This window comes from Aptenodytes patagonicus, chromosome 17, assembly GCF_965638725.1.
Source record: "Aptenodytes patagonicus chromosome 17, bAptPat1.pri.cur, whole genome shotgun sequence".
In the NCBI taxonomy this organism is placed as follows: Eukaryota; Metazoa; Chordata; class Aves; order Sphenisciformes; family Spheniscidae; genus Aptenodytes; species Aptenodytes patagonicus.
The window spans coordinates 5,933,651-5,946,385 of NC_134965.1; the positions used below are offsets into that span (position 1 = coordinate 5,933,651).

The following is a 12,735-nucleotide window of genomic DNA, read 5'->3' on the forward strand; positions in this document are numbered from 1 at the left end:
GGGGCTGGCAGGGCAGGCGGCCGGGCTCCCCGCCCCGGCAGCCTCAGCAGCGAGTGCGGGGGGCCCTCTTCAGGCCTCGGCTGAGAAAGCAAAAAAAAAAAGCTTTTCCTGGCGAGATTCACGTCCCAGGCGGCCAGGGAAGGGGACAGTCCCCGGGCTTCCCCTGCAGCAAGCCCCTTTCGGGGACAGCGGTCTCCCCACCTGCAGGGCAGCGAAGACCACCCCCATGCAGCTTCATTTTCCACCCTGCAACCCCAACTGCAAGCATCGGCTGACGAGTCTAACCAAACCCAGTCCTGGGATCCCACCTTACCTCGTGGCTCCAAGCCACCTTCTAATCCAGGACCTTGCAGAGAGCTGGCAAGGTCCATGGTGAAATTACCCTCCAGAAAATCCCAGGATGAGCTCCAGTATCTCTAGATCAACAGCAGGGTTGCAGAGGTAACTGTGCTCAGCACCCAGGGCTTGAGCTTTTCTCCAACACAGCATTAGAGACCTTCTCCTAAGGGTAAAGCTGTATACAGTCCCTTTTAGAGCTGCCCCCCAAAACCCCTAATGCAAATTTAAGGCAGCTGAAGTACGTGTATAGAGCTCAGGTTCATCTCTGAAATAACTTCAGAAATTATAATTAAAGTTTTTTTCCTATTCACATCAGCTGCTCTCCCAGCAAGCATTCAGACCTTGTCAGCTCTGCAGGGGACCATGGGTCTGCCCAGCCACACCAGCAGCAGAGAACCCAGCTCTGAACACAAGCTATACTTTTAAAAGTGAAACAAGCCCTACTCAGAAACACACACAACCCTGTAAGAAAAGACTCGAGTTGCCTTGCCTCTATCTCCTATTTCTTCAGCCTGTCTCAATTTTTAAACTAGCTTGCTTGATTCTCCCCAGCCTTCTCCAGCAGCAGCACCTGCCCCCAAAACCAGTCAGCCCAGGCTCTGGTTCTGTTATTTATAGAGCCCAGGAGCCGTGGCATTGCTGGCACCTGGGCTACGGTCATTTAAAGACAGCTGGTGGTTGGGGGAGTTGCTATAGATAAAGAGGAACTCCCATTTCTGTTTCCTTTGCTCTAGGTTTGCTGCAGCTCCCGAGCAGGCTCTGGTCCTTCCAGGTGCTCCCCCAGTGTCTCTGCTGGTATCGGGCTGTGCTGTGAGCTGAAAACCCCCGTTTATCTGTGTGCACTTCCAGAAGGACCCCTGGGTGTCAGCAGCTGGAGAAGTTTTTCCTCGCTGGGGCCAGCCAGGAGGGAAGAGGCTCCAGAGGGGTGTTTGCAGGCAGAGGCTGGCAGCGCTTCCCACCAGGCAGGACCAGGAGACCCGTTTGCTTGCAGGGTCTTTGCTGGGCCTGGTGAAGGACCAGGGAAGGAAAATCCTGTGCAGCCCCTGGCTGGGGAGTGTGGTGGCCGGAGGGGCTGGCGGTTGCGCAGGGGTTTAGGTGTGAGGCTGGAGCCTGGCTGTGCAGCCACTAGATGGGAGTGCAAATATGAGCCCTGCCCGGCCCTTCCGCTGCCTGCAGGAAGCAGGAAGGGGAGCAGCGGGGGGACGGGGACAGGGCCCTGGGGCAGCCCGGCTTCGGGTGCCTGGGGGAGCAGGAGGTGCATTTGGGGTGCAAAGGGAATGCAGGGTGGTGAGGATGGGGTGGGAAACGCGGCGTGGGGCTTTCTGTGTTCACGTGGGCACGTCTGCCCCGCAGGGCTCTGTTAAAGGTAGCCGGGATGGGGATGCGCTCGCCCGCTGTGGCACCCCGTGAGCAGGAGCTACTGGCTGAGCCATGGCAGTGCCCCTCTGCCAGCCTGCTTGCGCCTGCCTGCAGAATTTGGGGCTGTTTGGCACTAAAGGGAGACTAAACACTCACCGTAACCACCCATCCCAGACACAGCCTGGGTAGTGTTTCCCCAGTGTCCACAGCTCTGGGAGCAGGCTGTGGCTTTGCTGCACATGTGGGGTGTGATCTGTGTCAGGACAGTGCCGAATCCACTCTCCCATCTCCTCCACAGGTCTCTTCTCTTCTCCTGGCCCCGCAGTGCTCTGTCCTGGGGGTGGCCAGGGACATGGTGGTCCTGCGGGCTGGGCTCTGCCCTGGTCTCACCGAAGAGATGATCCAGCTTCTCAGGGCGAACGGCATCAGGACGGGTAATGGGGCGGCAGCGGGGTTTCGGGTTGGGGAATGTCATTCCCTGCACATTTTGGGGTGGCACTGCACTCTCCTCCCGTGCAGGACCCATCTGCCAGGCTGAGTGGTCTGGGCTGTGGGGCAGCCTCGGGAAAAGATCTCCTGCCTCTGTGGCTTTGGCTTGCAGCCCAGAAGCTGCAGTGGGGAGTTTTCTTAGAGCCCCATAGAGAAAAGGACAGCGGGCGCAGGTTGTCTGCCATGAGCACGCTGGGCATTGACTGCAGGAGCCTGGGGGGCTGCAGCTCCAGTCCCTGTGCCCGCGTCACCCCACACCCTGGAAGGGTGATGTCGGTGCAATATCCCTCCCGTGTCCTCCTTGCTGGATGTCTTCTGGGTCCCCCTGGGTGGATATGATGAGTCCAGGACTTCTCCATAGGAGCAGGAGAGTGTTAGGACATGGTAGGGGTCTCTGCAGAGGCTTTTTGAGGGACGATCAATTATGGCTTTTAGAAGGTATTTTGGGAGGGTTTGTGTATTTTTCCCTCTGAAAAACGCCCAAGCTCCTGGCACGCTGTACCCTGGGCAAGGCCTGCTCTTGGGGGGGGGGAAGAAAAGACTTCAGGTGGATTCTTTACTTGCTCTGAGAAATTGGATTAGGGCTGAGAAAAACACCATTTTATTCTTGTTAAATGGGATCTGTGAGATCCTGCGTGTGCTGGAGCCATGGATGTTGTAATCCCTGTTTCCCCTATAAGAACTGCTTTTTACCATTATTTTTTTCAACCAATAACATACACATCTATCTGAAAAAATGAATCTTTGAGTGGTTCCTGGGAGCAGAGATGGGGCCACTAGTTCTTCTAATTTCTGTGGCTTTAGCCCTTCCTGGTATGCCCAGGGCTGGCACTTTGGGTCAGTCACTAGCCCCTTCAGACTTTGGTACTCTTGAGCAAAATAGGGAAAATTTTTACCAGCTTCTCTCCCTGATCTGTTTTGCAAGAAACAATTTGTTTTGCAATGGGCGGTGGGGCCATCTAAGAGGAAAAATTCCAATGCTCCATTTTGTGGGGCATCCTGCCCACCCACTGGAAGTGTTGGCAGAGGGGACAGACATTTTGCCTGTTGGTGCCCACAGGCAGGTTTTGTCTAAGCTGGTCGTCTCTTTGGTGTTCGTGGTCTGTTCAGGTTTGGCTTCCAACTTCTTGTCCCTTGTGTTATTTGCAGTGGTGGACTTCGTGTCATCAGACCTGGAGGACGTTGCCCAGAAGTGTTCCCTGTCTTACAAGGTAAAGGGTGACTCCAAAGTCCTGGTACGTTAATCGAGGAGCTCAGGAGCTGTTCAGCTCACAGCTTGGATGGGCTTATCTGGGGGGACCTTGTCGGCCCTGGAGTTCCTCAGTCCCGTTTTCAGATGCGTCTCTGCCCCCCAGGTACTCGTTGCAGTGAGACGTGTGCTCCTGGCCCAGTTCTCTGCCTTCCCTGCCAATGGAGCAGACCTCTACGAGGAGCTCAAGAGCTCCACGGCCATCCTGCCCACTGGGAGCCCAAGGTGGGTACATCACCCAGCAAGCCAGCAGGTCCGCCCGGGGCTGGGCTTGCTGCAAAAGGCCATGGTTGCCCAATGCAGGCTTTGGGTTTCAATGTGGTGATGCCCTGAGCAGGCTCAGTGGTCTCCAAACCATCTCCAGCAGCTGTTTAAAAAAAAAAATCCAGCCACAGCCTGTCTCTGCCTTTTGGGAGCAGAGATGATTATTCTTCTTGTCCTGTGGCTGCAAAGCCAGCTGGTTTGTGTCCCTTGAGGGAATGACATTGCCGTTGTCCTTGCAAGAGCCTGCACACCTTTTGGGAAGTGGTTGTGTGTCTCACTTCTAGACTAGACAACATGCTGCTTTCAGCCTTTCCCTCGAGGGCTCCGGAGGAGAGGGTTATAGATCTGGGAGGACTGGTGAGTGATGATGGTCCAAACTGTCTAGATCAGGCATGGAAATGAGTTATGCTATTGCATGTCCTTATTTCTTCTTTTCCCATGTCTCCTCGCTGGGTTGTTACAGTGACTATGCAGAGAAACCCTGGGTATTCAAACCTTGCTACCAGGACCACAGCTCTTCTCCAGCTCGGGACTGTCCTCTTGTAGCCCCCACGCTGCAGATCTGCTGTTGCCCACAATGTGGAGAGGGAAGGAGCAGAGCCTGAGGCACTTGTCTGCATTTGGGAAGGAGACTCTAGGGACAAATATCTGGGGACTGCTGCTTCCTGATGCCCCTGCCATTCTGGCTGAAGGGGTGTTGATAATCCCACCTTGTGTTGAACCCGTAGCCTGGACCAGCTGCTGGACTCCGGGCTGTACACGGGGGAAGTGACGGAGCTCATGGGAGCACCAGGCAGTGGGAAGACGCAGGTGAGTGGGACGGAGGAGAGGGGAGAGGACAGGCTGGGTGAAGATGATGCCTTCAGGCACGTGAAGCAGAGGGATCTGGGAGGGCTGGCTGACGCCTGGTCCCTGCCTCTCCAGGTGTGCCTGGCCATTGCGGCCAGCGTGTCTCTTGGCCTCAGGCAGCACGTCCTGTTTCTCGACTCCACGGGGGGGTTCACCGCCTCCCGTCTCTACCAGATGCTTCGAGCCCGGGCAGAGGATGAGGAAGAACAGGCAGGTTCCCCTGGAGCTGGTCCCTCCACTCGCACTAAAACTGCCTTGGCTCTTGCCTGCAGACAACCCCCAGAGACGATTTTTCTGTCCAGCTCTGCCTTTGTCCCCATGGGCTTTTTTGGGCCCAAACTCTTCCTCCCATGGTCGGGTGGGTGCTGTGCTCAGGGACAGACACTGCACTATTTTTCTTGGGGAGAAGGGGAGGGGTTGCTGTAGTTGCTCCTGCTTTCGCTCCCTGAGCTCAGTCCGCGTTGCTTCTTCCATCAGTGCAATGGGGACAACAGTGTTCACGGGGTGGAGGCAAATGTGGAAGAAATAAGGGTCCCTGACTCCGTGGCACGGTATAAATGTGAAGAGCTGGTAGCAGCTGGGGCAGGAGGAATATAATGCAGGCAGGAGTCCTGGAGGGGGTGAGGCTGTTGGTGATGCCACTTTGTGCTGCAGCTGGAGGCTCTGCAGCGGATCCAGGTGGTCCGTGTGTTCGACATCTATGAAATGCTGAGAGCCTTGCAGGAGCTGCGGGATCGCCTCTCCCAGCAGGTAGGAGTGAGGGTCTGGGCCCCTCTCCCTTCCCCAGTGCTGCAAGGAGGGCAGCAGGGCTTGTGTGCCTGACGAGTGACACCAAATCACCCTGTCCTAGGGACATTTGAGCCTCAGTGCAGCTCACAACCTCCAAAACTGCTGGATTTGTTTCTCTACATTGCACATGGTGCCTCCTTCTTTCAGGTCGTGAGCTCCATGGGACCTCTCAAGATCGTGGTGATCGACTCTGTCTCGGCTGTGATTTACCCACTGCTGGGTGGCAAGCAGTCAGAGGGTGAGCTGCTTCGCTAGGATGTGCAATGAGGTTGCAGACCTCGTCCTGAAGAGCATCTTCCTCCCATGTGTGCTGTGCCTGGAGCTGGAGCAGGACGAATGTGGGTGCGACTGCTCCCAGCTTTTCCTTTGCAACTCGATAAAAGGGGAGTCTGTTTGCAGTGTTATCGGCAAACGTTCAAGCTGGCTGTGGCCATGCAAGCTCATGCCGGTGGTCTGAAACCCAGCCAGGGGACAGAGGAGGCACTGAACTGTTTGCTCACAGATTAAAACCTCTGCTTACAGTGTCACAGATACATCATGGTTGCTGGCACAGTTTGCAAAGCTCCCCTGAGGCTCTTTCTGCCAGAAAGGACCATAAATCAGGAGTGAGGGGCTTTCTGCTGGCTGAGATGCCAAGGAGGCCCCTCAAACGCCTTCCAGAGGGTCTTGCACACCTGGGTGGCAGCCAGTGCTATCACAGGAGGTCCCCTTGCAGCCATGGGCTATAGGAAATGAAGCTGTGAGCTGGAGAGTGGTCCCGTACCTGTTAAATCAATCTGGCCAGCTTTGTCTGGAGCTCCTGGTGCTTTTGTAGGGTTTTTTGGCCTCGGGCTTCTAAGATAGGAAAGGAGGGTGTAGGACGACTTGGGGATTGGTCTCTCTGTGCCATATCCATTTGGCCGAGGTGCCCTGGAGTGTGCAGGTGCAATGGGTACGTTGGGGTGCTGGTAATGGGAATGGGTTGAAGGTGTCCGTGAACACCAGCACTGGCACTAAACCTAGTGCTCATGCAAATCTAGATGTCACCTGCCTCCAAGATGCACTTTGGGGGTTGATCCCCAAACACCCAAATGCTTTGTCCTTCTCCAGGTTTGGCCATCATGATGCAGCTAGCCAGGGAGCTGAAGACACTGGCCAGGGAGTTCAGCCTTGCCATTGTGGTGAGTGTTGCTGCGCCTTGTCCTTCGCGTGCTGGCGTGTGCCATGGCGAGGAGCCCTGGAGAGGCTTTGGAGCCCCTGGGAGGGGGGACCCTGCTCCCAGCTAAGCAGGAGCAAGAGACCTGTATCCCACAGCGCTCTGCTCCCCGATGTAGCTCCGCTTCTCTGCAGCCCGCAGATGTCTTGTTCTAGCAAGTGTGGAGCAAGAACAGGGCTGATTTGCTGCCTGCTTTTATTGCTGTCCTCAGCCAACAAGTCATTCACTCGATTGAGCAAGGGTAGAGTTAAGTACAGACAGATTGAAAGGTTGTTTGTATTTATTTTTGATACAACACCATTCATTTAAGGGGCTGGCCAGCTTACTAAGTAATCTCTTGCTTAGTTGCCTTGGAGGAACTGCAGGGCGTTGCATCATCCTGCAGGAGCTGGGAACTGGAAGGGGCCCTGCTCTCATTTTCCCCAGCTCTTGGCCAAGCAATTGCTTTTGCTTCAATGCACCCAGACAGGTTGTTGGGACCACAGTTAATGTGTTTGAATTGGGAAGGCCACAACAGAAAATGGTGGTCTGCTGAACCTGGCACTGGAAGGCGTCGAGACAGTCCTGCCCTTTGCTCTGATTAGTGATAAAGTGACAAGGACAGGGTGCCTGGAAGGACGCTTGGAGGCTCCAAGTTAAACTTTGCAGGTGGCTTCAGCACCAGGAGTCACTGCAGCTTGCAGATACGAGCGAGCTCCTACCTGAGTACATGTCTGGGACAGTTGCATGGGCTATGTTTAGAGGGGATGGCATGGGTGTGCCAAGAAGGAGGGCTCAGGATGGAGAAGAAAAAAACTTCATAGAAGTAGCAGACTGGCCATTATCTCCTGGTGATCTCCAGTGTTTCATTACACCACGTGGCACTGCTTTTCCCAGGCACTGATAAGCCTGTTTGTGCTGCAGGTGACTAACCAGGTGACAAGGGACAGCAGCACCGGTCCACTGAAGCCAGCCCTTGGCCGCTCCTGGAGTTTTGTGCCAAGCACCCGGGTGCTGCTGGAGAGCAAAGAAGCCACCTGGGAGAAAACCACCACGCAGCGTGTCGCTTCCTTGGCAAAGTCACCCCGGCAGGTGAGGTTCCCTGGACCAGTCCCTCTGGTAATGGAGAAGAAGCTATGTGATGTGGACCTGGCTTCGGAGCAGAGGGAGGCTCCTCCTGGGGGTAGGGCAGGATCAGGCCTCACTGGGTGACCCATGTCACCTGCAGAGGTGACTTTGGCTTGAATGCTGCCTACGTACGGGGCAGCGCTGCCTGAGCCTCCTGGCTCTGAGCCCGCTCTGTGGCCTGATCCAAATGGATTTGTATGTGGTGGTGTGCTGGGCAGTGAAACGCATCCTGGATGTGCTAAATAAGCGTGTCTGGGGATATCTTGGAGCAAGATGTTCTTTCTTTATTAAATTGCATTCTCTGTTTGTATCTCTGTGTTCAGCAGACCCAGTTAAAATGAGGGCACCAGCAGAAAGAAATCCTCAAGGGGATGTAATTGGGGATTTTTGGCTCTGGGGCAGGTGGAGTGATGTACAGGTTTGCCCTTAGTCCCCGTAGCATGAGGTTAAGCTCCTCTCTGTTCCTCCTTGCAGCCGACGGGGATACAGGTGGAGCTGGATACTGGAAATGGTGATGTGCAGGAGCTGAGCCCCGCGACACCCACACAGGGACTCTGATGCGGGCGGAAAAGCAAATGTCAAGGTCCAAGAGAGCTGCAAAAAAAGCAGGCAAGCACGCTGAAGGTTTTACAGACTGCCTCTGAGTCCTGCAGCCCTGGGAAGGACCAACATGAAGAAGCTCTTGTTCTTCTGTGCTGGGGATAAAATGAGCGTGGGGTTCCCTGGAGATCTCCTTGCCTCAGCAGATGCTGCCTGCAGTGGCTGGGCTGTGTGGGCAGTGTGACAACCAGGTCCTCTCCTCTGCTGCAGGCTTGTCTTCAACCAGCACAGCCAGCCCTGTCCTAAGGTGTTGGCTTGGGACCAGCTGGCATGTCCCTGCACAAACCCATGACTCCTCGCGGTGGTTTTGTTCCCCCCATAACTCGCTGCCCTCTCTGGTCCCAGAGCTCTGATCATCCTTGGGCAGCCCACAGTGGTTCAGAAATAAAAAGATGTTGCATACTGCTGTGGCTGTTGAGAGCTGGAATTCAATTAATGGCAACTGCTGTTAATTTAATTAAAATTTTGAGGTTTAGTCCCTAGCAGGACTGGGGTGGGACAGGCTGTTGATGAGCAGGGACATAATCGGATGCTTGATCTGACCTTCTCCCCAGAGTAACACCAGACCCTGTAGGGAGCTGCTGGTATTTTTGGGGCACTACTGTGCTGCATAAAGAATTGCTGTTCATTGATGAAGCTTATGATCTGGATCAGTTGGGGTGGATGAGTCCTGACTGACACCAGCTGGCCCTGCCTGATGCTCAAGGACCTACTCAGTTGCATGTGGTGAAGTTTAAAATAATCTCTCCTTGCTCCAGTGCTTTTTAGGTGCTCTTGCCTGCTCTGGGCAATCTCCTGGAGGCTCGTGCAGTGCTGGGGAGGAGATGGGAGGCTGGGATGGATTGTGGCCTCTCCTCTTGATCCCAGATGTTTGAGACACCCTCATCCTCTGCTTAATAAGAAACCTTGGCAGGTGAGCTGAGCTTTGGCTTGCACTTCCAAGGCTGCTGATGTAGGCTGTGGGGGCTGGGACTCATCGGGGCACGCTCATTAAACTAATAACACAGCAGTACAGCTCCTGGAACCTTCTAAGGCTGTGCTGGGCAAAGAGGAGTCTGATTTACCCAGAATTGGGCTAATTTCTCCAGCGTAGACAACACCGTTACAGCCCTGTATTCCTGAGCAAATAGCTGCTGTAGGGAAGGAGCAGCTAAAAGGGGTATGTGAACGCATATTTTGGTTTCCCAAGAGGCAGTGCCAGGTCTCAGCACAGATTTTTGTTTTGCCCGTCTGCCAGAGCTGTGCTTCCTGCAAAACTGAGCTCTTGGTGCTCCCAGGGCTGTGATTTACGGGACAGATTCCCAGCTCCTCCATCGTGGCCACCCAGCCACTGCAGCCCCCTGCATGTGGCTGTGGGAAAGGCTGTGCTCCCAGCAGGTCCTGCCCGAGGCGGGGAGTGTGCCAAAGCAACATGAACTGTACCATCAAACAGTTTTGAGTAAAAATAAATGTATTTTAAAGTTGTGTATTTATTTGCATTTCTGGGCTCTCCAAGCTTGGGAGGGGAGGTTTGGCCCCAGTGATTGCAGCCTGGCTGGCTGGGGCAAGGAGGAGGATCGTTTTCCTGTCTGCTGGAGACCCATGCTGATGTGGCTGGTCCTTACAAGCCGAAAATTTAGCTTATGTCTCTTGAAGCTGTGAATAAAGAGCTGGTACACGCAAATTTCAACCAAAACTCTGCGCTACTATTTTACCTCTCTGCCCGAGGTTCTGTAGGGGAAGCAAAGCTCTCGCAGGGGAGTGTGGAGCAGGGGAAGAGCCAAATAGAAACCTCTTTGGTTATATTTGAACCGAGGGGGCTTTCTTGCTGTCTCCTTCCCCTAACTAGCAGGAGGATAAGAAGGGGAACAGCCCGCTTTGAACCCTGCATCGGCCTTGGCGTGAGACCAGCCGTGCTCCCAGCGTGCTGCTTTGCTGTGGCCCCCAGGAAATGACAGAAGAAACTCTGCTCTTCTGCTTAGTCACTGGGGAACAGTCATGGGACGGTGATTCAACGGCGACGGTGCCAGGCGGTTGGGAAGAGACCGGGGAAAGGTGAGGACGTGTGGGCTGTGCTCCTCTAAAGCTACCCATCCCAGGCTTTTGGGCATAGCCGTGACCTGGGGGGATTTTCTCTCCTTGGCAATCAGCTGATTGCAGCTGCCGGAGTTTTGTGCCCTCTTGGGAAACAGCTGGATAGGTTGGGGAGGACGGTGTGATACGGGGCACAGCTGAGCTTTGGGTAGCAGCTCCTCCGCTCCCGGGTTTGCTGCTGAGGTAGGCAGCCTGCGTGCGAGGTGACGGTGACGTCCTGAATTTCTGGCTGCGTTGCCGCAGGGCAGGCGTTGCTGTGGGTGCTGGTTATTGCTCGGTGCGGGGACAGCAGAAGGGTTCAGGCTATGGGAATCTATTACCCGATCTGGAAAAACTTGACTTCTTACTCAAGCTGATTTGCCCTAAATTTGCATAATAAAATTAGGCTGAAAAGAGTTTCTGACCTAAATATCCTAATTCAGCCTTTCTGTCTGTGCTCAGACAGGAATTTCTGCAACCGTGTAAGACAGGGCCTGGCTGTGCCAGCGCGCACGGGGATGTCCCCTCTCCCTGCTCCTTCCCGTTGCCTAAATCAGCTGGAAAACTGCTGGAAAGGCCCGGAGCGAGGTGATAAAACCCGTCCCAGGGCCGACAGAGCACCCCTCGCCCCAAGCAGTGGGGATGCCTTTTGGCACTGAGGGCTCATTTGCCCTTGATATGTATAAAATACATATATAAGTGTGTGTTTATACGTATTGTGTGCATATATGTACACGTGGGGGGTGTGTGTGCATGTCTGTGTATATATGGCTGTGTGTATATATCTATATACGGCTGTATAGATACATATGGTGTACCTGTATGTATATGTACGCTTCCCGTGCAATGAGGCTAAGCCCCCGTGCACACAGCAGAAACTCCTCCGAAGCACACGGGACCCCCCCCAGCCCCCCCTCCCTGCTGCCCGGACGGGGGCTCGAACCCGCGGTCCCCGGAGCCGCCGCGCCCCTCGGGCGGCGCTGCCCTCTCGGCCTCCTGAGGGCGCTAGAGAAGCCGCCGCGCCGCCAGGGGCGGGCCGCCCGGTGCTGCCTAGCTCGCCGCTCTACGGCTGCCGCTCTGGCCGGCCTCTCTGTGGCTGGCCGCCGCCGCGGTGGGCAGTTGCCATAGCGCCGCCGCCGCCGCGCCGAGCGGAGGGCTCGGGGCCGACCCGCAGCCTGGCCCGGCCCCGCCGCCCTCTCCGGGACGGGGCTGCCGAAGGAGGCAGGTGAGGGGGTTGGGGTGCTGCCAGTGTTTCGGGGGGCTGCCAGGGCTTGGGGGGATGGGGCTGTGGCGGGGGCTGCCAGGTTGGGGGGGGAGGGGAGGAGAGGAGGGCGGGCGTGAGGCCTTCGCGGGGGCTGCCAGGATTTGGGGGGTTTTTGGGCAGTGAGGGGACTGCCAGGGTTCGGGGGGCGTTGGGGCAGTGAGGGGGCTGCCAGGGTTCGGGGGGTGTTGGGGCAGTGAGGGGGCTGCCAGGGTTTGGGGGGCGTTGGGCCAGTGAGGGGGCTGCCAGGGTTTGGGGGGCGTTGGGCCAGTGAGGGGACTGCCAGGGTTTGGGGGGCGGTGGGGCAGTGAGGGGGCTGCCAGGGTTTGGGGGGCGTTGGGCCAGTGAGGGGACTGCCAGGGTTTGGGGGGCGTTGGGCCAGTGAGGGGACTGCCAGGGTTTGGGGGGCGGTGGGGCAGTGAGGGGACTGCCAGGGTTTGGGGGGATGTGGGGCAGTGAGGGGGCTGCCAGGGTTTGGGGGGATGTGGGGCAGTGAGGGGGCTGCCAGGGTTCGGGGGGTGTTGGGGCAGTGAGGGGGCTGCCAGGGTTCGGGGGGCGTTGGGGCAGTGAGGGGGCTGCCAGGGTTTGGGGGGCGTTGGGCCAGTGAGGGGACTGCCAGGGTTTGGGGGGCGGTGGGGCAGTGAGGGGGCTGCCAGGGTTTGGGGGGATGTGGGGCAGTGAGGGGGCTGCCAGGGTTTGGGGGGATGTGGGGCAGTGAGGGGGCTGCCAGGGTTTGGGGGGATGTGGGGCAGTGAGGGGGCTGCCAGGGTTCGGGGGGTGTTGGGGAAGTGAGGGGGCTGCCAGGGTTCGGGGGGTGTTGGGGCAGTGAGGGGGCTGCCAGGGTTCGGGGGGTGTTGGGGCAGTGAGGGGGCTGCCAGGGTTTGGGGGGCGGTGGGGCAGTGAGGGGGCTGCCAGGGTTTGGGGGGATATGGGGCAGTGAGGGGGCTGCCAGGGTTTGGGGGGTGTGGGGCAGTGGGGGTGCTGACAGAGTAGGGAGGGTGCATGGGGTAATGGGGGGCAGTTAAATGTGGGGGCTGTGAGGCACTGGAGTGGCCACTGAGGGTTATCAAGGGGCTGTGGGGTGGGGGAACCGCTGTGGATTGGGAGTGTTGTCAAGTGTGGGGGGACATGGGGCAGGACGGGGCTGCCAGGGCTTGGGGGGGGACGGGGCAGGGAGAGTGG

The 12,735-nt window shown here is 56.8% G+C and overlaps 2 protein-coding genes across 4 annotated transcripts in view; both read left to right on the forward strand.

Moving 5' to 3' along the window:
- Positions 1-1,549: 1,549 nt before the first annotated feature.
- On the forward strand, positions 1,550-8,650 carry RAD51D (RAD51 paralog D). 2 transcript variants are annotated; one of them, XM_076354752.1, is made up of 11 exons: positions 1,550-1,594; positions 1,997-2,132; positions 3,337-3,398; positions 3,543-3,661; positions 4,429-4,510; positions 4,625-4,759; positions 5,204-5,299; positions 5,486-5,576; positions 6,428-6,498; positions 7,437-7,604; positions 8,115-8,650. In XM_076354752.1, exons 2-11 carry the CDS (start codon positions 2,051-2,053, stop codon positions 8,196-8,198), a joined length of 990 nt encoding a protein of 329 aa, XP_076210867.1. In that variant the 5' UTR covers positions 1,550-1,594; positions 1,997-2,050; the 3' UTR covers positions 8,199-8,650. The 2 variants fall into 2 exon arrangements, with proteins under 2 accessions (XP_076210867.1, XP_076210868.1); XM_076354753.1 differs by lacking the exon at positions 4,625-4,759.
- A 2,776-nt stretch (positions 8,651-11,426) lies between these two features.
- Positions 11,427-12,735, forward strand: part of RFFL (ring finger and FYVE like domain containing E3 ubiquitin protein ligase) — a 36,224-nt gene continuing 34,915 nt past the window's right edge. The window contains exon 1 of one of the 2 annotated variants that reach the window (XM_076354669.1): positions 11,427-11,517. The gene's annotated coding sequence lies outside the window, so the exon portion shown is untranslated. The remainder of the gene's footprint in view (positions 11,518-12,735) is intronic. The other variant, XM_076354671.1, reaches the window with a different exon arrangement.